General features: G+C 43.3%; 1 protein-coding gene across 5 annotated transcripts in view; it reads right to left on the bottom strand.

Moving 5' to 3' along the window:
* SETBP1 (SET binding protein 1) overlaps positions 1-24,201 on the bottom strand; it is a 376,861-nt gene that overhangs the window by 172,704 nt on the left and 179,956 nt on the right. For all 5 annotated transcript variants that reach the window (XM_047827602.1, XM_047827603.1, XM_047827601.1 and 2 more), the window contains one exon: positions 15,026-15,079. In XM_047827602.1, the coding sequence (XP_047683558.1) occupies positions 15,026-15,079 (54 nt within the window). The remainder of the gene's footprint in view (positions 1-15,025; positions 15,080-24,201) is intronic.

Below are 24,201 nucleotides of genomic sequence, written 5' to 3'. Positions count from 1 at the left end.
GCTACACTGCCTTCCTTTCAGATGTCACTCAAAAGCATCTGGAGATGAGGCACTAACTGGGCACAATGGGTTAAGTTCCTTCCCTTGCTGGGAAATTCTTCCTAAGTAAACCAGAAATATGCCTCTTTCAACAAACTCCCATTGGGTTCTAGGTTTTCTGTTGGGAAACAGTTTAGCAGAAATTCTAAATATCTTCTTTATATAAAACAGAAATGCATAGAAATGCACTTACGGGTAAACAATACCAGCTGCCCTACCATCTTATGTCTGTGGACAAGAGGGCAAAGAACAAAAGGGGAAAAGGGGTTTCAGAATCTGAAGGTCTTGGTAAATCCTTGCTGTCACTTTACCACTAAACAACTGAAGACTTTCAGCAAATCTCTTCACCTGCCTCAGCCTCTACTTTTTTCTTCTGTAAAGTGGAGTTCGTTATCCTTGCCTGTTTCACAGGATTCTGGCGCTCAAGAAGGTCTATAGAATGTCAACATACATAAATACAAGCTTTTTTTTATTGTTTCATATCCTATATATGGGTTTAGAACCTAACTCCCTTAATTTCACAAGAGTGAGGAATTAAATATCTTTTTAAAAAGTCTCTCTGGCCACAGCTTTTGGTAAGATGGTCCTGTACCTAGTGAGGATGAGTTCAAACATCAACAGACATCCTGATGAGCTAATCTAGACAGATTCAGGTTTAAGCAAAAGTAGAATCACTAAGACTGGCACAAGAGCCAAGTTCTTTACCATGCTGGATTGTTTATGGCATTGAAAAAACAAAGATATTCTAGAGGAAGATGGGAGATGATTATCTGCTGCAAGAGGAGAGTTTAGTTTCTTGGCTGAGCTATGTTAGTGACTCTGAGACTAGCTCAGGCTCAAGGGGGCAGACACACAATCACACCCCCACTGAGATAACTTTTGATGAAGTACGTCTTGGAGCACCCTGCCCATGGGGGAGGCTGTGTCACCAAGCCAGAGCTGTCCTCTGAGTTCCCTTGTGAATAAACAATCTCCCCAAAGACAAACAGATTCCTGAATACTTTCCAAGTTGTGCTGATGAGGCCGGACATGGCAGCTTTCTTTGCCATCGGGTTGTAGTGTAGCTGAGGCTGCGTACGCATGGCATGATTTGATGCCCTCACCTCCATTTAATGCTTTGTATGTTATCTCCTTATTTCCAAGGGCCATTGCCATCCCCAGGGGGTTGCGGGAGACAAGCTCTGTCTCTTATCTGAGAGCCAGGGACGTTATCTAAATAGCTGCCACCTGCAGAAAGGCTGGTGTCAAACCAAATGCACTGGTTCAAGTACTGTTTTTAGGGGAAACAAACATGTGTACACACATGTGTCCATGTGTGTACATGCATACACACACGCACGCTCTCTCTCTCTTTCTCCTGGAATGAATTATCTGCAAGGCTGCCAAAGCCCATAGCATAAGCCATGCCATGCAAACCTGACATCCTACGGACCCATCCCCTGTCCCCGCCTGATCCCATGTCTGCCTTCCTATCTGAAATAGGACCTGCCCCAATGCTGGTATTGTGGGCAGGGAGCCTTCAGCAGCAGCTGGGAGAGGGAGGGTTTGGTGAGCTCAGAATCACTCTCTTGGAGTCAATGGCAGCAGTCTTTGAATTCAGGAGAATCCTTACTTCCCCAGGCAAGGGAACCTTTATCATAGTTAGGAAGGAGGAAGAGGCAGGTTTAAAAAACAAAACAAAACAAAACAAAAAACACCAAGATGACACAAAGGTTGCTTGTCACAAAGCAGAGGGAAGAGAATAGCTTCCCATTCTCCTCCAGGCTCTGGCCTCAGATGACAGCTGAGCACAAGTGGAATCAAATCAGCCTTTAGCTCTTCGTCTGCACCCCCAGCAGCCACAGATACAGCTTCCACTCCAGCTGCCAGTCAGGCCAAAGCGCTCAGTAAATGCCCATGATTAGCGCCTTCCTCAATTGGGAGTGTAAATGGAGAATCACAGCTCACTCCCCAAAGTAGCTGGAGCCACACACCCATTAATTTCTATGGAGCCAAATGTAAATAGAAAATCAATGTTCCTGTACACTCTCCAAATTTTATTTCCCTTGCTAAAATGCTGCAGGGAGGAGGGATATCTTCCTCTCTGACGATCTCTTCTCATATTTGAAATGATCTGTATGTTTGACATCCAACCAAATGATTCTCAAAGGGAGACAATGAAAGCCCCCGCACCCCCATTTGTCAGTATTTAAGGCTTAATGAACTCTTGGCGAGTTCTCTCCTCCCAGAGCTTCACGTTTGTTATTACTGTTTAATGGTGATCTGTCCAACATTCCAACATGCCAAGAAGCCTCGCTTGTAATCAGAAAAAATTTATTTATTTACTGGTTTCATAATCTAAACAGGTTTTCTGGAGATCGCCACGCCACACTCACTAAGAATTACCACACCCAGCTGTGCTCTTTGTATTTAAATCCAGGCATTTTCCGGTGAGAGGGGCACTGGGTCCAGCCTGACCAGCCTGCTCCTGCCTACATCTCAGAGATAATCTCCCTCAGCTGTGTATGAATCTGACCGGGAGGAGTAAGTACATTCAGAGCTCGAAGCCTTTGGGTGCACAAGATTCGCTACAAATGCACATTCACAGTAAACAAAACCCATCAGGCCCCTGCAAGAGTCCGACGCCTGATTGCACTAAACACATCACGGTGGAATCTGCAATTGGCAAAGTAATTGGCGTTATTACAGCTGATGGGGAATTTCTGATGCTGCCCGAGCTCTCCTTTGAAATAATACTCAGCCATTTAATTTGTCCAGCTCTCGTTTGGCTGATTGCTCTTTTCTGCTGGAGTTTATCAAGAATGAAATGCGCTGTCTCTCCAGACGCCTGCAGGCTGAGATTTTACAGGCCTTTCTTTTTTCTACACTGTCCCCACTTCTCTCATGGGCCCCTGGCCTTAGTCTCTTGTCACAAGACACCAGTATTGCAGGAGGTTGGAGGTGGAGCGGGATCAAACTTCGCTTTAATTCAAAGCTGCGTACTTCTGGTCCCAATTCCAGAGGTGCCTGAACACTCCTGTTAGACCATAAAGCAATGGTGAAAGAAGAGCAAACCTCCAACGATTTGGTTGTACTAAAGAAGGCTCATGAAATCTGTTAGCTCCAAAAATCAAATAATAGAAGACATCTTCACTATAACCACAAAGTTAGATGGCATTAGAGGAATATACAAATTTGGATGCATGAATTTTTGTTTGAGTGATCTCTTTACACCCTTGGGGTGCACACATGCATACCTAGAATGGGTTCTACAGATACTGAGCGTGGAATTTTTTGTTAGAAGCATGTGGATTCTTTGCTTTACATAATACTCATCCCCCACCCCAGTCCTCACTTTGGCATTTCTGCTGCTATCCAGAAGAAGGGCAGGAAAGGCAAATTTAGCCAGCTGTGTTTTCTCACAGTACAGACAAGGCTGGCGTCTGGGCACAGACCTCTCATTTCCATCAGCAAGCTACTTGCCCTGTCAGCGATAGACTGCTTACCAGAGACAGGAGTCCTGTGGCCAGGGTGGCTCTCTTCTGCAGGTGCTGTGTTAGTCTGAAGGCCCACAATATCTAGAACCCACAGGCTGCTTGAATCACCCCATGCCACACTTTTAATATAGAAACAATGGAATTTATAGGTATGAAAGGCTACACATAAAATCCTCCCAAATCCCCAAGCCCTAACACAGTCTCTCTGAACAGCCCCCATCCAAATGCCTTTTGGTACAGTTCCTCACTGCTTTTTCCAGGCAATAAGTCACTGTGTCTATGATTCTTCTACAGGGTGAGAGCCAAAGTGGACATCCAGAATTGTGCTGAGGATCACTAAACCCAAAGGAGTGGGTTCAGATGAGGCAATACTCTGGTGGCTGAAAAACCTCTTGAGACATTTGTTTAAGATCATTTTAATAATTTCTGGCTGGCTATTACTTCAACAGGGGGAAGAGAGAAAATGTTAATTCAGAAAGTGTCATGGGTGGTAAGAGAAGGAAGCAATCAATGAAGGCACTTCTGGGTGTTCTCATCTCCTAGCAATGGTCCCTCGCCATCCCTTGTCCATTCCTGTCCATCTCTATCCTCCTCCCTCCCCTGTGAGGGTCACTCATTCAGGGCCAGAGTGCCTACCATTGCTCACTTGGATTGGCAAGCATCATGAACAAATTAGTGAAAAGATTAAGAGAGATCCACATTTTTTGTTTTTGTTGTTGTTGTTGATGTTTTTTGATTCTTTGGTAATCCCAAATTGTAGCCTACAGCTGCAATTTGTGCTCGAACCTGACTTCAGAAGTCCAGGTTCCATTCCAAGTATGTAACTTATGAGAGTAATAAGTACTATAGCACACACTGATGAAGTGCTTACCAGATGCCAGACATGGTCCTTTGGGTCTATCTATTCAGTCCTCCCCAAAATGCTATTGGATAGGTACCCTTCTTTCACTAGTGAGGAATCTGGGCCACACAACAGTAACATAACTTGTGGAGGTCACCCAGCTAGTAGACAGCAGACCTGTGATTCTACCTTAATCAGTTTGGGCCCAGCATTGGTGCTCTTAACTATTAAATGATAAACTGATAGGAAATGTTCTCTGTGTTAGATATTGGATACAGAAGGGGAGGTTTACGTTCTGTTTTTAAATAAGCACCCCTTTTTACTATTTATAATAATAAAGATTATAGCAACATCATATAAGGTTTTTGTGTCACATGCATCATTGGCCTGGGATACCTATTGGTGGTTTTCCCAGAGGTTCTGATAAATATTTCCAGGAAGGTGGAAGATGCGGAAGGAAGCTCATGTGCAGAGCTAAAGTGGGGGAAGGAGATGGTCATTATCAGGGAAATATCAGAAAACTGTGGTGGAGGTTGTTTGCAGGCTTAATACAGCCTCCAAACACAAGCCAGCAGATGGCTGGAAGGCGCCGCTTGAGGACTGCAAGCTGTTCCACTAGGAGGGGCCCTTCTCCTGCAGGGTAGGGGGAGTCTCCCCAAGCCTCTCAGTGGATCCCTTTTGTTCCGAACAAGGTGGTAGGAAAGGGGTTGGGTAGATGGGTGACAGGATAAGAGGGTTGAAATGTGAGCCACGCAGTATGGTTGGAAAGCATTTAAAAAAGGAGTTGGAGGGCTGGGCCTTCTTTCTCATGAGCCTGGCTTGAAAATATCCTGCTAAAGTAAATATGAAGAGGACATCTTCTTTCAAGTTCTAAGGTGGTCTGTGAATTTGCATTTCCTGCATGTGAGTCATTTCTAGACCTAAAAATATAAAGAACAAAATGATGCATCATTTTAAAATCTAGACTCAGGGAAATCTGATGCTGTGACTCAATCCACTAATAAACACAGATATTTAAGATACATCGTCAAACATCAATGAACCCCCGGCCGTAAGTGATTAGAGCTACAGGGCAATTTTTAAGAAGCTCACATTGAGGCCCCATAGCCAAAGGACTGGAGAGAAAAAAAAAATTGAAAACCAGAAACATGAAGACAGTGGAAAAAGTCATAGAGTGATTAATGGCTTCAGTCTCAAAGGAGGATAGAAATCATCCAATCCTACACCTATGTTGCAAAGTTTTTTCTTTTGTTTTCTTTTGTTTTGTTTTTAGATGAGAATACTACAATTGAAAGAGAAGAGAGTCATTTTCAAAGTTAATCCCCACTGGTTGGCTTCACTTTGTTTATATTTCTATTCTGAAAAGTTGAGCTTAAATCAGATTTTAAAAGGCTCAATCATTTTTTAATATACTAGCAGGGATAACTTATGTTGATTCCTCTAACAAAATGGGAAAACTTGCTGCATATGAATAACCCCTCCTTTCCCAACACCCACCTGCCATCTATCAATTTCCTGGTGTGAACTTCTGCATATTAGGTATGTTTTAAGTTCAGCCCACCTGTGTGAGGCCTTCAGATGGTCAGAGCATCTGGGGAGAAACAAAATATTCACTAAAGAGATTTAGTATCCCAAGAGAACTTATTAAGACTTCAGAATATTCCACTGAAATGCCAGACACTCTGGAAACACCTGGAGAACTTCCCTGTCCAGGACCAAATGCCAATGCTGGTTTTGTTTGTTTGTTTGTTTGTTTGTTTTTTAACAAAACAAAGACAGTGCAAAAAAGGTATACCTATAGTATGAAGCTGCTGATTTCATGTAAGAAAAGTTTTAACAGTGTCAGCTGAGTACAGGGTAGGCATATGCACGTGAGCAAAAACTGTTAAAAATGCTCTCTTATTGTCATAGATATCCATGGCTAGTAAGATAAATAATTAAGTGGGTTGTCTTAGGAATTATGGGAAAAGATCCATGTTTTGTGTAAGTATCCTACAAACAGAAAGACAGCTTTACAGGCAAAGCCATTTTGCAGGGAGGATGGGGAAACATTACTCATAATATAAATATATTCACATGAGCTCACAGAAAAAGGCAAAGATAAAAAGAGTCTTAGATCGTACACTTTTGATAAAATTAGAAACTGCATAATTAGAACAGAGCTTCTCAAACATTTATTGATTAATGACCAGATGTTTTTACCCTGACCCATATTTTTGTACGGTTACTTTGGTAAAATACTGTGAAGATAAATTAGTAGGCAAATGATCACATGCTTGGATATCATAGAACCATCAAGTGGCTATAAAAGTTTCTAAATATTCTGTTTCTAGATGTATCTCATGGTGTGCCAGTAACACACACTGGCCAGCACTGTTCTGTAGCCCATGCTCTGAATAGTACTGAACCAAGGAGAAAAGGTCCACAGCAGCTGACAGGAGGCAAGCCAGAAGAAAGGCCTTGAGAAAAAGGCATCCATTTATCAAACAAGAACCTGAGCAATGAGGACTTGTGGTGTCAGCCTCGCTGCTGATGCCAGGGGATGTGGTGTGCTGGTCACCTAAATGCATTCTCTCCTGGGGTAGTGTTATAAAGTCAGATCTGTTTAGATATCTTTTTTGAGTTCAGAAAGAATGTCCAGGTAGCAGAGGAGACCAACACTATAACTAACTAGTTTAAAATACTGGTCAAATCTCAACTATTGAATGGAAATAGAGGATGAGCAAAGGTATAGGCTTTACAGAACCCACGGTTAGCTCTACTTCCTCTGCCTGGGCCTCGGTTTCTTCCTGGTTAAAGGGGAAGAGTGAGATGGCTGATAAGGGGCCTGATGTGGAGATTAGGTGCCACGGGCCAAGTGAAGCACATGGCACCTTTCTGACACAGGGGAAACACTATTGGAATTTGGGGCCTTTACCTTCTCTCCTCTTCAAGACTTCCTCTGTGATACAGCCTTGTCTAGAAAATGAGGAGGTTGATTTGGATCCTGGTGGGCTTCTGAAAACACCAATATCTAGACTCCACCCAGACTAATTGATGGGGTGAGGCCTGGCTCCTGTAGTTCTTACAAGCGCCACCCCTGCCCCCCCATTACTCCCACCTGCAGTCAAGATGGAGAGCCCCGGGGCGCCTGGGTGGCGCAGTCGGTTAAGCGTCCGACTTCAGCCAGGTCACGATCTCGCGGTCCGGGAGTTCGAGCCCCGCGTCGGGCTCTGGGCTGATGGCTCGGAGCCTGGAGCCTGTTTCCGATTCTGTGTCTCCCTCTCTCTCTGCCCCTCCCCCGTTCATGCTCTGTCTCTCTCTGTCCCAAAAATAAATAAAAAACGTTGAAAAAAAAATTAAAAAAAAAAAAAAAAGATGGAGAGCCCCTCCTCTAGGTGCTCACTAGTGTGTCTTTCAGTTTTGCAATGGAGGGAGGGAATCAGCACCACTTGTGGGACTTTCTTATGTATCGTCTTGCTTTGGAAGGACTCTTCCGCAAATGGCAGAGCAGATATTACGTGGTTAACTCAAAACAAGCCTACCTGTTTTCCCATTGCTGTGTGTCTGTGATGAGAGACTACACTGTCTCCTTCTGCCTCAAATCAGTTTCCATCTCTGTAAAAGGGGAAACAGCCACCACAATTCTGCACTTGGGAGTTTGTGAAGGATGTGGATGAGAACAACAGAATTCTTTGCCTAGATGGAAGGGTTCACAATGCTCTGTAGCGATTCGCTCTACTATTCTGAGATGTGCAAATTTTTTTTTTCCTGGAACCTGGTGAAGTTTAAGAAAACTCAACACAATGTACCAAAAGTAAAGATGAGGCTGCTTATCCTTGTATTATCAGTGGTCAGTCTGGGTTTGACTTACCTTAACAGCATGGATAAGCTCTGATTCAAGGTGGCATAGCAGAAGTGGTTTAGGACTACTGATCTAGACTGCTTGGGTTCAAATCCCAATTCTGCCACGTATGGGCTTTGTGACTTTACCTTCTCTGTGCTTGTTTGTAAAATGAGGATGTTATTACTAATCTCACAAACATATTGTAAAGATTAAATGAAATAATACATGTAAAGTTCAAAGGACACTTTCTGGCATATAGTATACTCTTACTAAGTCCTCATCATATGTACACTTAACCAAAGGCAGTGTGAACATGTATTAACACCAACTCCTGTTGAGTCAAACATGAGCTGGATGCTCTGGATTTTCCAAAGCTTCCATTTTAATCTTTAGAACTGTTGGTGCTGAACTTGTAGGCAGCGGGTATTCATTGGAATAGAGTCAGGTCATTGTGATTCTGTTGCGAAACACATAATCATATGAAACAACAAGCAACTTAGGAACTCAGTAATTTCATGCCAACAAGAAAGTACCTGGGAGGAAGGTCTAACTCTCCAACCTGCCCTGCTACTTCTCAGTGTGGGGCACCCATTCATAACAATCAAAAACATGGAACATCATGGAGCCATAGACTACTGTCATGGCTCCTTCTCTGGAGAGATGCACAGCTAGGATATCTATCTACTCAGAAACTCCATAACCACACCTTCCTAGAAAGCAGCTTTTCCTCACAAAATATTTGGGGTTCTTGCATTAAAAACTTCTGAAGCCCAGGATGTTATGCAGATGATTCTACATCCCCTGATGACATATGAGCAGAAATGACTATGGGGCCCGAGGAAAATGGAGTAAAGTTTATTTAAGGATGAAAAAGCTCTTCTCTTTTGAATACTGGGCCATACTTATTCTCAATCCAGGGATGAACACGGCAGCTTCTCAGCCTGCACTTCCTTCTCGGCCCCCATTTTGCTTAACGGTACTGCTATTTCTCTAATCACCCAACTATTTGCCAGGTCCACTGATTGTGCCTCCATAATTTCTTTGGAATTCAATCCCTCAGCAACAGTCCCACTAACCCCAGTCCAGCTGCATTCCCTGTGTCTCAAATGGACCCATGGCACAGGCTCATTACTGGATCCCTTCTTCACTTCACCCCACCTACTACCTATGTCAGCATCATCTCTGCCACAGCACCAGCTCCTCCCCATCCTCAAACCTTCAATGGCTCCACCTTCAGGTGGATTTTAAGATCTAAACTCTGGATCCCGATTCAAACAAATCAACTGTAAGACAACATGTTAGGGTAATCAGAGAAATCGGAATATGGACTTGGTATCAGAAAATACAAAGGAATTACTGTTACTTTTGGTAGGTGTGATAATGGCATTGTGACTGTATTTTTTTTAAAAAAAAACTATTTGTTTCTTCTTACTGAAGAATTTATGAGTGAAATAACATAACTGGGAGTTTTTAAAAAATACTCCCCCCCAAAAATTAAAATTAAAATTATAGTTATATACATATAAAATCTATATGCATATATAAAATTACATATATGTGTGTATATATTTATATATATCCATAGATATCTATATACATATCTATATCTTGCAGTATAAAGTAAGATTGGCAAATAGTAATTATTATTGAAGCTGGCCCAGCAGTGTGCTGGGAACCAATCATATCAGCTTCAGAAAGCTGACTGTCAAGGACTTTGCAAAGAGTTTGTTAAACCATTGGCAGCTTAGAATTGGTCATGATGGGGATATTTAAAGCACAGAAATTAGCAAATGCTACAAACCAGGGCTTTAGTGGAAACAAACCACTGAAGTTGGATAATAGATAATAATAGTTGGGTGATATATGGAGGTTTATTATACTTTTATGCCTACTTTTGTATGAGTTTGAAAACTTCAATAACTGCTCATCTAAAAAAAAAAAAAAATCCAACTATTTCCCCAGATATTTAAGACGTTCTTGCAATTTGGTTCCAACCTAATTTGCAACTATTATCTTCACTCCAAGTCTCCAGAACATTCCCAAGCATCTCCACCCTTCTTTTGGTCTTCATCTGGGCTTCCCCTGACCTGGAATAAGTTCACTACTTCACTATCACTCATTTGGCCCAGGTACAATGACACCTCCACTTGGAAGACTTCCCAGCTTACTCTATATAGATAAATTTTCTCCTTCTCCTGAATTCTTTAATAACTTAACCAGTAGTTCTCTAATGGAAGAAAAAAAATTAATTCACTAGGCTGGCAGTCATCACAGTAGGCTGCTTTCACAACATTGTATCATTTGATCCTTACAACTATCTGTGAGATTAGCTACACAACTTTTGTTCTTTAATAAGGAAAATGAGGACTAAAGACATTAGGCAACTTTCCCAGGGTTGCAAAGTTGGTATCAGTGGCAGAACATTACAGAACTGAGGAATTCTGGGAAAGACTTTGCACAGCAGGGAGTGCCACATAAAGGTCCCCATGGGTGCCTTTGAATAAAATGGCAACTTGATGACAGAAAGCCCTGTTTTCTTGACACTGAAAAATGTCTTCCTATATGTTATTGACTTACTTCCTTCTTGCCTTTCACTACATTGTACCCTTAACCATAATAGCAATGGACCTTTTAGAAGTTCCTTACACATGGCTACCCCTGATAGGACAACTATTACACCTGCCCCACAAAATTCTGTCATGAGGCACACTTGAAGTAAAACTCCATTTTTTCTACAGGAAGTATCCTCCTCTCCTCTAAGACCATGGGGAGTGTATAAAATAGGTGAGGAACAAGCCCTTTAGTGGGCTCTTTCCTCTGGAAAGAATGGGTTTTTTCAAGGTCACTTTCCCAGCATAGATGCTGGGCATGTGAAGCCCTGCATCTGAGTCTGGACCCTATACTATGGTTATTTCTTTACCACATCCCCCACCCCTTGTAAGTGTGCACACAAATGCCCATGGGCACATTCACATGGACACCTCACTGGAAAGTTTAACAAGTCTTCACATCCCTGCAAGAACTGAGAAACAAAAAAACTAAATGCCAAGTAGCCTTGGACGCTAGATTGAGGGCAGTGGAGTTAGTACTTGCATTTGCTCCTGGAGATCTCAGTCTACAAAAGTAATGTGATGTCTAGCAAGGGGGAGGTGGTAAATATATGATGGGACCAGCAACTAGATCAAAAGAGCCAGCTGCTAGAAGATTCTTCAGTGACATGGAAAGCATGCAAAGAAGGTAACAAAAAGCATATAAAATATGGTTATCACATTTTTAAAAATCCAACAGATGCATATTTATTGACATACAACAAAGACTGTAAGACTATCTCCCAAAATGTCATTATCTATATTTCTGGGGTGGAGTTAGAGGAGATTTTTTCTGTTTTTTCTGTACTTTTGAGATTTATTTTTTAAGTTATATATTTTTTCAAGGTTTTTTTTTTTAATTTTGAGAGAGAGAATCTCAGGTAGGCTCCACTCTGCAGTATGGAGCCTGACACAGGGCTCGAACCCAGGAACCATGAGATCACAATCTGAGCCAAAATCAAGAGTCAGACGCTCAACTGACTGAGGCACCCAGGAACCAAACTATGTTTTTTAACAGTTAATGCCCACCACTGCACAGGTTACAAATATTTTTCTCGTGGTAAGAACTTTTAAGACCTAGTCATCTTAGCAACTTTCAAATATAATGTATTATTAATTATAGTCACCATACTGTACATTATATCCCTAAGACTTATTTATTTTATAACTGGAAGTTTATACCTTTTGACATCCTTCACACATTCGAAATTTTCTACAGTGAATACTTACACCTTTTATATTGGGGGTGGGGTGGGGAGAATAAAAAGAAAATCAGAGAAGAAAGCATTTGATTGGTGGATTTTGCTAAAGGGAATGAGATGCCTGCTTTTATTCTCATGGAGGGTGGAGAGGTATAGTCTGGTAAAAGGGAATGAGGGTCCCCATTTCCAACTATCCAAAGACAAGAAGAAAAGGAAACTCAGTGCATCTGTTTCTTCAAAAAAGCAAAAGAACAAGATAATGGAAAATAAAAATGCTTGGGGCTGGAACCAAATGGAAGGGAAGGGTCTGGGGGGGCTCCAAGTGTGGATTTCAGAAGCTTTTCTGAAAAACCCATGCCTTTAAAACTAGCTAAGAATGGCAGCCACCTGTCAGCCCAGGCCTGACTCTAGGAGACAGTTCCATCCTGTGCAGTCCAGAGGCCAAGTACACCAGTCCAGGAAGAACACTCATCATTATCCTCCCAGACTTAAAACCTTAGCATCCATCATCAGGCTCGTCCTTGGACGTAATGTGTCTGTTTCCAGGAATGAGTATGGTGTCTTTACAAACCAATAATTGTGGGGAGAAAGACAGTCACTTCCTTACCCTCCTTTATCTGGATGCAGAAAGGACAGAGACAAAGAGACAGAACAGTTTAGTTCAATACAGTTGCTGCCCCACACTTTCAACACTGAGAGCCATCAAAGATTACGGAGGGAATTGTGGCTATTTTCCTTACACAGTTGCAGCAGGAACAGGCACCAAGGAAAAGAAAACCCTTTACATGCATGTGATAAGTATGAATCCTGTGAAAGCTGACAGCCTGTCAATGCAACTGGGGGGGGGGTCCTAGATGTCTTAGTGAGGTCCCATCCTGAAAGTCCCCCACAGTTCCTGCAAGGGAACGTGTCTGTGAATTATTGCAGACATCAGGATGCATGGGGCTCAGTTTCATCTGAAACGAAAAGAGGAAAATAACAACAGAAACCGACAATTTGGTGCAGTGGGGCTGGGAGAAGGCAGCCCAAAGCACATGGGCAGCATTTGGTTTCTGTTCGGAAGAGCACCCAAAAGGTGGTGTTGACTTGAGACACATCCGGGCCTTTTTGATTTAGGAATAACACTGGAGAATTAACTTTGATCTGGGCATTACACTCTGCCCACAAGATTCCCAGGGCTTCCTGGCCTCAGGAACACACATCCTGAGGAGTGAAAAATATGCATTTATGTCTCCAGCCTCAGGGGAAGTCACACAAATGGAATAATGTGGAAAGGTCAGACAGAACCAGGAGAGTGAGCCATCTGCACCAGCTAGTGTGGGGTTATCCGTGGGAGCACAGAAGCAGCCTTTCTAGAATCACAGCCTCAAATATTATAGACATACCCCAGATATATCTAACCTTTCCTTTCCTTAATAGTTCACTTTAAATCTAATATCTAGAAATGTAGCTCAAAAAACGTGGCAAGAATATGACCACCTCAGAAAGAATCAGTGCCAAAATCATAGAGGCAAACATATACACACACCCCTTCCGTAAACTCAGTCTCTACTATGTGCCTTTCCAAGCCATGAAACATCAGAGGCCTTTTTTACCCTGTTTATTTCTATAAATTTTCAGATAAAAATGAACCTTTAACTGGGATGCCACTGTGTGTGAGTGTAGCCGTGGATGGGGTATGGGTAAATGTTGATTTTCTTTCGTCTTTGTTTCACATCCCTTAGCTCACCTGGAAGTTTGTATGAATATGTGAACGAGTGATTATCAGTTTTCAATAGTTGTCAAAAGGCTTGTTGGTTATCTACTTTTAAGACTTCATGCATCAACAATGGATAACAAGGATCAACAGAAGGGCACCAAATCCCAAACCAGTGCAAGGATTCATCTTTGACTCTCACCCATGGAGCTCTTCGTTTTGTTCCATCTCCTTCTCAAGCCTCTCATTTTCTACCCTTTGCTCTTGTCCCCAGCTCTCTGTGTGATCTGGGGCCATTTCTTATCAAGACCCCCATCCTTGGTTCCCTTGCAGGATGAGGGGACATAGGATGTACCACATGTAGAAGTATAGTGAGGGCATGGTGAGCTCTTGGATATGAAACAGATTTAAAGAAGAAAACATTACCAAATATATGGAATTCTTGCTACTAGAAAATTACTTGCTCTGTCCCAGATGTTCTCTTCTGTGAGCTACGGTGTCTCCCCACAGAGGTACAGAACAATGGGGATCTTAGGAAGGGCATTGGTTGGGTAGTGACAGAAAGGTTTATATTAAAAGAGGGATAGGGGCAGAGATGGAGGACCACAGCTGTCACTCTTGGCTTTACCTCTCTTTGTATACATGTTGCATCTCCACTGGGGTCTGTGGAGGAACAAAAGGATCTCAGCGTGTCTGCTCTGTATATGTGTGTATGTGTGTTGATGCTTATGTGTTCCTGTGGTACCAGTAATACTCTTCCAGGGACAGGGAGGGTGATTTTCCATCTTTACCGCTGCCAAGGGGGTTTTCAGAGAGCCCTTGCCTGCTCCCTTGTGTGTTCTGCCTGTGATGACCTCCAAACAGCACTCTGGCCAGAGAGAATGGTGGCCTATTTCCTGCCCATGGTCAGCAAAACGCAACCATCTCTCTGTGCACGAGTCTGAGCTGACCTGGCCACCAGCCCATGACTCCAAGTCATATTTGCACAACGTTTTCAGAAATGTGAGTATTGTGTCCCCTAAAAGGGAAATCCATGGGAGAAAGCCAGCCCCACCCCATCCTCTACCTCCCTGGTTTTAGCCTTTTCCTGTGCTAGACTGTGCACCACCAAGCATTACTGCCATCTTGGCCTACGTTTTTTCCCTGCTATAAAATATTAAGAAAGATAGCAGAAAAAGATACTTTGGTTTACAATGACATGAAGCAGGAGCTCATTGTCAAGGGTGACAGAGTCAGTCTGATGGAGAAAATGTAAATCCGAGATGGGGGTTTCTGCCCTGGCCCCAACTTCATGTGGTCATGACCAAACTAGAACACTTCACTCTCCCGAGCTTCATAAAAGGATTGGTGGACTTACCTGTGGCTGAAATCCTTTGAGGTCACTGGCTGCAAGGTCACTGGCTGTGAGGAGCTGGAAAAGAACAGAGGGGTTTTCTGAGTTTGCACACGTTTGCACACACTGTCCTCAGGACAACTTATCAGTGATGGACTTACCACCATCTAGATCTGGAGCTAAATGTGGTATTTCTGGGCCAGGAACCTGGACCCAACAGCCTTCTCACTTGGTGTCCACCACAGCTCTGACTTCTTCACCTCCCTCTGCAGCACCCTGTCCATGCACCTCCAATTCTACAAAGGGTCTTACATTACAGATGGAATTATGTATGCCCTTCAGCAGGTCCACAGCCTCCTGAAATTGTCAGTACAATTATGTGTGAATTTATAGATGTAGAACACTTCCTTAGGGAGAGGGTCCCTGTCTTCCTACTATCAAAGTAGTCTGTGATATCATAAGCTAAAGAGACAGTTAAAGACTGTCTCCTCCGGGAGGGCTGATTCTTCCTCTTCCTCTTCCTCTTCCTCTTCCTCTTCCTCTTCCTCTTCCTCTTCTTCTTCCTCTTCCTTTCCGCCTCCTTCTCCCTTCCCCCTTCTTCTCTTTCTTCCTCTTCTACTTCTTCTCCTTCAGTTATACCAGTAAAAAATAACCCTCCCTTTACCCACCTACATGTGACTCAGTTTCCCTTCATCATATATTACCTTTGATCTTATATACTATGTAGGTATTCACAGCTTATGCCTCAAACTGCCATGCACAGTATTAGAAGATAAGAGTCAGGTTTATATAGTTTCTGTGTTTAATCAATATTAAAGGGTCAAGTTCATGTTTTGATATTTTTGCATCCTCTCCAGAAAGCACCAAATAAAAGCGTACGATTAATTGCTAAAATAATCACATTCTTTATTGTTGCACAAAAATGCTGGGAAATTGTAGGATAAAGAGAAAAAGGGCAGATGCTTATTTTGATTCAAGGAGTGTGATTGCTAGCTTTGTTAGGCCTGGAGAGCATCTGTGAAAAAGAGGAAAGATTTCATGTTTGCTGTAACAATATTTTGTTCGGTTCAAGAAAGAGAGGGAGTCATGCTGGGCTCCAATGCCTCTAGCCTTCAGGAAAGCTCAACTGGGCTGCTTAGCTTCTCTAAATCACTTTGCCAAAAATGATACATAAAGTGGTGTTAACTCCGGAATAGAGCAGAAAGGAGGTAGACAGTGTACACACTGTACCTTTCTCCCCACACCCAGTCCTGAGGGCTAGATTCCTCATGCTGAAGGTGCCTGGAGAAGGTGGCATCAGTCCTGACAGACAGACAGTCTGGCCCCTCTGTTTGTTATGAAACAACCAAGCAACAAGCCATTAGGGACCTGACTAGACACCGAGGGCCAAACCTAATCATAAGACTTGTTAGTCCCTGCCTTTAAGGAACCTACAGATTGGGCAAAGGAGGAGATATGTTTATGTCAGTGCAAGCAGAGGGTAGGAGAGTGTAAGCATCAAACTGTGTGCATAAAGCAAGAGAGGTCAGGGCAGGGTTGCTTTAGGAAGATGGAGATGGAACTGAGCCTTGCAAACGCAAAGGTGGCAGGGCAAGGGGCTTCGGATGGGCAGGTGGAAGAAGAAAGACATGGACGAGGGATGTGCCAGTCCCAGCCCAGCTCCCTTTGCATGTGCTCATTGCCAGCCACGGTGTACAATAAGGAGAAAGGAGGGAATTAGGAGACACCAAGGGTAGAGAATAGCCTAGGTAGCCAGCAGTGTGGTCCCTGCCTTACATACTTTATTAAGCTTCATGACTGTCGCGTGAGATCAAAAGTATCTCCACTTTATGAATGGGAAAACCGAGACTCAATGGAGGTTAAATAACATTTTCTAGGTCACACAGGTAGTACGTGTATGTATCCAAAACTATATTTTCCCAAAGCTCGTCCTCTCCCTTCTATGCTATGATGCCTCCGGATTATAGCACATTGGTGATAATTTGTGGAGGTGGAGTAGGAGAAAAAAAAAGAGTGTTACTTTATTAGTCAATGAGCCACAGGCAGTAACATAAAGCATATCCCTATGAATGACCCTTCACTGACCCTTCTTCCAGACATTCTTTCATTTAATTGGTAATGACCATCTACTCTTCAGAGCTTATCAGTGCAGTCTAAGCCTTTAACTTGAGCTGAGCAAAGGTTAGGGTAGAGTTGGGGAGGAGTGACAGAAAGTCTGGAGTGAGGTATGGGCATGGGAGTGACCTTTGCAAGGACAGAGCCACCAACATGTGTTAACACATAGGATCAAACCTCGAATTCTCTAGGCCTTGGGAATCCAACAGGCAGGGATCTTTCTTTCCCTCTTTTAACAGGGTTTGCCAGAGAGAAAGCATGAGACAAAACATCTACTTCCTCCTATCATGAGATGCTTCATCTAGAGTCAACCATAAGGGTGTTCACAGCATCATAACATACGCACTATTCCCTCGTGTCAATGGTTTTGGGATTGAGAAGTTACCAGATCCATTTGTTTCGTTGGATATAGAGATAATGGCATCTTTGGTTATTACTTGTTATGTCCCTAGCTCAACAAAATTAGGATCTATCCCACCTTCCTGGAAGCCTTAATATCTTCCTTCCTTCTCTTCAAAGGAAATCAGATGGATGTAACTTAGTTCTTAATTATTTAAGGCTCTGTTTTGTGTTGTCGTGTGTATTTTTTGTTTTATTTTTTCACTTAACGAGACCAGGCCCAACAAGACATGATTTATATCTTATGTAACTTCTGCATTCCTCAAAGTGATGAGAAGAGTCTAAACAGGTGATTAGTCAATAAATACCTGTTGGCCAAATGACTTAAAAGGAAAGTGGTGAATATTGTCAACCTAGAGGTGAAGACTAGAACGGCTAAGTTGCTGAGCCTGGAGAAAAGAAGTGTGAGAGACAGCTTATGACACCCTTCAAGTCGACAAGAGGAAAGGGCACTCAACATCTAGAGCATTTCCTGCATGAAGTAGGCACTCAGATATTTGAATGAATTAATTAACTTACATGATGAGAGCAAGCTCTTCTCTCCTTGCTGTAGGTTTTATGAGTGAACACTTCAGTGTAGGAGTCAAAGTTAAATTGAAGGAAAGCCGGTATGAAAGAGAAAGTGGTTGAAAAGTGAATGAACCCACTACCAGAAAGAGAAGGCAAGCTCCCTTGCCTGTGGATGAAACAACACAGTGAGCCCATGGCCATTCAGATGTGGTCGTTTATCTGAGCTGGGTTTGGGGGAGGCAGGAGGAGGTGTCGGGTATGGTTACCAAGTACTTCCAGAACTTCAGAATGTTTTACCTTGGAAATTCTGAACTATTTCCATCACAATCTAGCACAGAGATAATCTAGGTGTTATCTGACATGGAAACAGCCAAAGGCAAGCTTTGAGACTTCCTCCCTCAATGGTTCCAGAATGAACAGTGTGCAGAAGTCTGCTTTTCCCAAAACATCCAGCTAGGACTCCCTGCCTGCCTGGCTCCTGGATTCTACCCTTGCTCTAACCCAAATACACGAACTCTTTGGCAAAACACAGACCCTGCTCCTTGGCCACTCCCACTGACAAAGCTGATTATTTCCTAAATGTCTACACATTCCACACGCAGGAAAGGAGAAAGGACTGGTCCTCAGCACTGAAGCCTGGTGCTCAGATGTAGATTAGAAATACAGGATAGGAAGTCCTCCTGCATTCTGAAATTGCAGCCCACCCAGATCTGTACCCCAAAAGAGTTCTAGTCTTAAAGACTATCAGAACCTGAAGGAGACAGCTGAAGCTCTCTGGGTGGATAAGAAAAATCACCATGTCTACAGTGGGGTCAGGAGCCACTTCTGTTAGGGAACTGGAGCAAGGGAAGGTAGTATAGTCAGAGAGCTCCTACTGTGTCCACCTCTCCCTCCCTTCAACCAGAGTGGTTCTGTTTTTCTTTCTTTCATGTACACAAATTAATTTAGAGTCAAATGTTCTGCCACTGAAATGAATTTCAACCTTCCAGACTAAGTCCTTATTTTGCAGAAGAAGTTGATAAGTGACTTCTTTAAAAAAATTTTTTTTTAATGTTTATTTATTTTTGAGACAGAGGGAGACAGAGCGTGAGTGGGGGAGGGGCAGAGAGAGAGGGAGTCACAGAATCTGAAACAGGTTCCAGGCTTTGAGCTGTCAGAGCAGAGCTCAATGCGGGGCTTGAACCCACGAACTGTGAGATCATGACCTGAGCCGAAGTCGGACGCTTCACTGACTGAGCCACCCAGGTGCCCCAATAAATGACTTCTTCAAGATCACATGGCTGGTTAACAAGAAGCCCGGGTGGGTCCTATAATCCCCAGTCCCTCTGCAGAAACCCCCACTAGTGACCATCTCAGTCCAGTCCAACCCTAAGTCCAGACACAGCTGGCTGCCTGCCTCTGTGCTGAAAGAGAGGTGCATATGCTCAGAACACAGGAGAAACTGAGGCCTGGGCAAGAAGACATTCAGGTGTCCCTCCACAAAGCCAAAGCCACTGCCCTGAAAAGCACTGATCTAGACCCTCTCCAGACCATCCTTCTACTCAGAGACTGGCCTCATTCTGTCCCACTGGAAAACCGTTCACTGCCCAGAGCAGCCTGGCTGTGCGGGGAGGCATCCAAGACAGGCAGGCAGAGAGGGAGGAAAATGCAATCTGCTATGGCTCTGGGGACTTCAATCAGGCTGAAGTTAATGAAAAGGATCCTGCCTTTTCCCAGGACTGCTAAATGTCTGCACTGCTCCCAGTGAGAGGGTTGAGCGGGTGTTGGGGGAGAAGGGCAGACAGAATTACATTTAAAAGGCAAAGGAAGGAGAAAATTCTTTCATCTCCCTGGTGGAGTGGGCAGTGTTCCTGGGGCCCTGTCTCAGACCATTCTCATTCCTGACACGTCTTGCTGTTCTCTGGAACAGTCCACATTCAAAATATTAGGATGATGACCCTGCTTTCCATTTTTGAGGAGCTGCAATTTCTCTCTTGGCACAAGTTCTTTTTTTTTTTTTTTTTGTCTCTCCAAGCCTGAGGGGTGGGTTAGGGAGCAGGTAGGAGGGTGAAGGAAGCTGTGAAGCTCTGAGGGGGCGAGAGAGGAGTCTCTTCACCTTCGGGTGCAGAGGCATTCTGCTCTCTGCTCTCCTGCCACCCAGCTCTCTGCATGGGGGTCTCCCTCTGCTTGCCTCGCCAAAAGTCACCTCCATCCAGCTGCAGCCAGCCTCACCTTGTGCCCTCTAGGACTGTCCCTCAAGCAGCTGCCCTCCCACCCACTAACTTCCACAGTGTCTAAAGCTTCCCTCAGAAGATGACAGGAGGCTACTCCCTCTTCCTCCCTGTACCCTCCTTCCCCAGAAACAGTATTTCCCTTCTGCTGGCCCTTTACCAAAAGGACACACCTCATTTGGGAAGAGTGGGGCCTAATATATCCCCACTGATCCCCCAGGGGATCATGACCTGGGGTACATGTACCTGGGAAGGGAGTCACTGACACAAAAGGGAGGGATGTGGGTCACCCTGGACATCTATCCAGAAGGATCTCAACCTTACAGACATGCAGCTGGACACACTGAAGCCTCATTGTACTGAGGACCTTCTAGGTCATTTTCTCTTTACAGATATTTCTTCCCTTGTGGGCCTGGGAAATAAATGATGGCATGGGAGATGGATGGATGGATGGATGGATGGATGGATGGTTGGATGGATGAGTAGGCTGATAGATAAAAGAACAGAGCAAAGATGGCTTTGGGGTAATAAATGCTCCAGTTTGAAATTGTCCTTAAATATACCATCCTTTCATTAAATAAAACTTCTAATTAACCCCCTTCATACACACACACACACACACACACACACACACACACACAACTTTTCAATCTGTTCCCCTTTTCTCTTTCCTATTTTGTAGGAAATGGATCAGTTTCGCCCCTTCACTTTGTAAAGTGTCATTTGCTTCTTCCTTTGGCTACAGGATGGAACCTGAAACCCATCCCAATCCAGGCCCTCAATCCACAAAGTTCAGGACAGCCTTTATGGAAGGCAATGTCCCAGCAAGCCAAGACAAAAACAAAATCAAATGTGTGACTGGGGTTGTTGAAAACTGACTAGCCCCACTCTTTAACTTGGCAGAAAGGAAACAGACTCAGAAAGATTGTGAGTCACCCAATGGATAATCTGGAACAAAGCCAACCATATGTATGCAACTGAAAGAAAGTTTTAGATGCCCTAACACAGAGGACTGGGAGATTCTGAAAGGGCCGGGGAGAGGTGCAAGGTAAGTCAGGGGTTAAGACAGAGAAAAAGGAAGAAGCTGAAGGTGATTTCCACCAAGCAGCAGGCTCTGGAAGCACCCACCATAAGTGAGCTCACTACTTCACCAGGACCACAAAAGACAATGTGGAAATTGGAATAGGGAGGTGAAATGGTACCATTAGGTTCCTGCTCCTAACAGGGCTGGTCAATGGCCATTGCTATACAAAAGGGCATTAGTTAGACTTGGAGGGAGAAAACTCATGTCCTAGCCCTGGTTCCAGCTCAACTCACTATAGGATCTGTCACCAGCTCACTTCACCGGTCCAGGTCTTCTTTTACCGCCTATAGAATGACTTCTACGCTCTCTCTGGCCATACACTTCTAGCACCCTAACGTGTCCTTCTCACCTCAGGGACCAAAAAGAGACGGAGCAGACTCTTTCTAGTTTTCTCCCCTCTTCTCTTTTCCAGCAACTCTCCTCCCAAATACATACCTTTAAGAGACTGTCTACACTATCTGGAAGTATCCCTAATCAGAAAGACAAAAAGGAGGGCAGTGGGATGGTCTTGTACTGGTGTCTCCATTACTGGACTGGTGTGCAATCAGGAACTTAGACAGATGGTCACTCAGATTGCTACATGGGTTCATTATCCCAGTAAGCCTGCAGTCACATCCACATCTGAGCTCAAGGTAAAAAACCTTACAATTCCAAAAGCATTAGTCTAGCTGCCAAGACATTTGGAGTGTGTGGTATAGAAGCCAAGCACCTGGCTTCCCACCAGCCAAAGAAGCAAGTTACACACTTAAAGCTGCCATTCTGGTTGGGCTGAGTGTCCTTTTGCTAAATCCTTTCAGCCTTCATGGAATTTTAAAGGTTGAATCTGAAACCACTGACAACTCCAGTCTTAGCTATGGAATCCATTCCAAAGAGCAACAAGGATGACTAATAATAACTGAATATAACTGCAAGCAAGCCTGGTCTTGCAGTAATATATATATACGTGTATATATATACATATATATATATGTATATATATATATATGTGTGCATATATATATACACACGCATATATATGTATATATATGTTTATATGTGTATATATGTGTATATATACATACACACACACATATATACACATACATATATATATATATATTATTTTAATGAAGGGGTTCTAATATTTACAGGTGAGATTTCTAACAAAATGCCCTAGGTATGCAGCCAAAAGAGCTCTACTTTTTTTTTTTTAAGCTTCCATGTGTAACCTTGCACATACAACCTATGTTCTAATAGTGGTATTCATATTTGTTGCCCAAATCACAACTGTTTCAACTTTTGAGTGGAAATGTCTTTAATCCTTCTTCTTGTAGATTAGAGCTATTACTACAGAGACCTAATGACAGAAAAGGTCTCTTATGCCTTAATCTGGAACTCACTGAGACAATGAGTTTTGTTTTATGTTACTTCAAATTGGTGAACTTATAGAAGCTTGTCCCACCCTTTTTGAAATACCCACTAGAATTATTTTTAAATTCCTTGTTCCTTAGACCAAAAAAAATGGATTTCACGGACAGCATCTTGTGTGGTATTGGGTGGGAAGTTAACAAAGGTACACCTGGTATACACGGGGACGTGGATGTTCACATCCCCATTTATTATTTCGGTAAAAAGTAGCTCAAGTAGGTTAAGTCATTTCTGAAGGTATACAACAAGTGAGTGGTAGAATGGCATCAGAGCCTCGTTTGGCTGACTCATGTTCTTTTTTCACTACATCATGATATTCTATGAGCCATGCTATTTTTGGAATATGCATGATCAGGTTCTAGCACATCCTCTTATGATGCTTCTGACACCTCGGAATGAACCATGCATAACAAACTTAGAGAACAGTGGTTTTCAAACTGTGCCCTATGGAGCCCTGGATTCCACAGAAGGGTCCTGGCGACTGTGAGTGGATGAGAGGAGAGAGCTGAGTTCCAACCCCAACCCCCTTTATTCAGGGCAGCACAACTTCTATTGTTATTTCATATTGGACTTCTCTGTGAAGATGATTTAAAGCTTTACAAAATAGAAATTTTGGAAATTCATACCTTAAAAGAGAAGACCCTTAGACAGGTGAACATGCCATTCACAGTGCTAACTGAATATACCTGGGGAAAGGAGAATTAACCTTTACAACTCATTCTAGGAACACATTAGACCTCATTTTAGGAACACAGCCTTTAATACTTGCTATGAGTTACTCATCAGGAAAATCCTTTCTCTTCCTTTCTTTACACTTTCTGTAGGCAGTGATGTCTGCTCTCTTCTCCTGAAGTTCAGCAAGCTACACGCTTAAGGAAGCATAACTAATTTACCAGGAAAGGAAGGAGCTAAAGATACGTTGCTTCTCAGGAGCACAATCTGGGCTGTAGGTCCTTTCCTTTGAACAAAATGAAGAAATCACATTGCAAGCATCTGTGGGCTGTTTCCAAAGTCCGTAAAAGGCCAATAAAGGAGGTTCCCCTCATTGAACATATGCCAAGCAAGGCTGGATGCTGAGGGGAGGGGAGGAACCCATTCTTATCTCTCTCCTCATCATTTTCTGAATTTCTGCTTAGAACTGACCAGATGATCGGCTCACTTGGCTCTACAAATCATATTAAAGCTTTTAAATGCATCCCCTTGGTGAACCCCAGAAAATTGATTCGCACCCTTAGGCTCACTCTCAGCAGGAAATGGAAAAGTCAGAAGGTACTTGCTTCAGAGAGGGTCTGAGCACTGGAGTCAAAAGCTCTGCTCCTCACCTCAGTGAAACCAGTTTGGCTGGTAATCTGGGTCCCCTAGGCTAAATCTGGAGCAATTAATCCCAATTACAGGTGAATTTCTAAAAGGGATAAAGTCAAGCTGGACCTTGCAGGTGCCAGGAGCCATAGCTTTTCTAAGCCTCAGGTAAAATA

This window comes from Prionailurus viverrinus, chromosome D3 (assembly GCF_022837055.1).
Source record: "Prionailurus viverrinus isolate Anna chromosome D3, UM_Priviv_1.0, whole genome shotgun sequence".
Taxonomy (NCBI): domain Eukaryota; kingdom Metazoa; phylum Chordata; class Mammalia; order Carnivora; family Felidae; genus Prionailurus; species Prionailurus viverrinus.
Note: the sequence above shows the minus strand (reverse complement) of the source record. Positions and strands in the feature narration are given on the sequence as shown.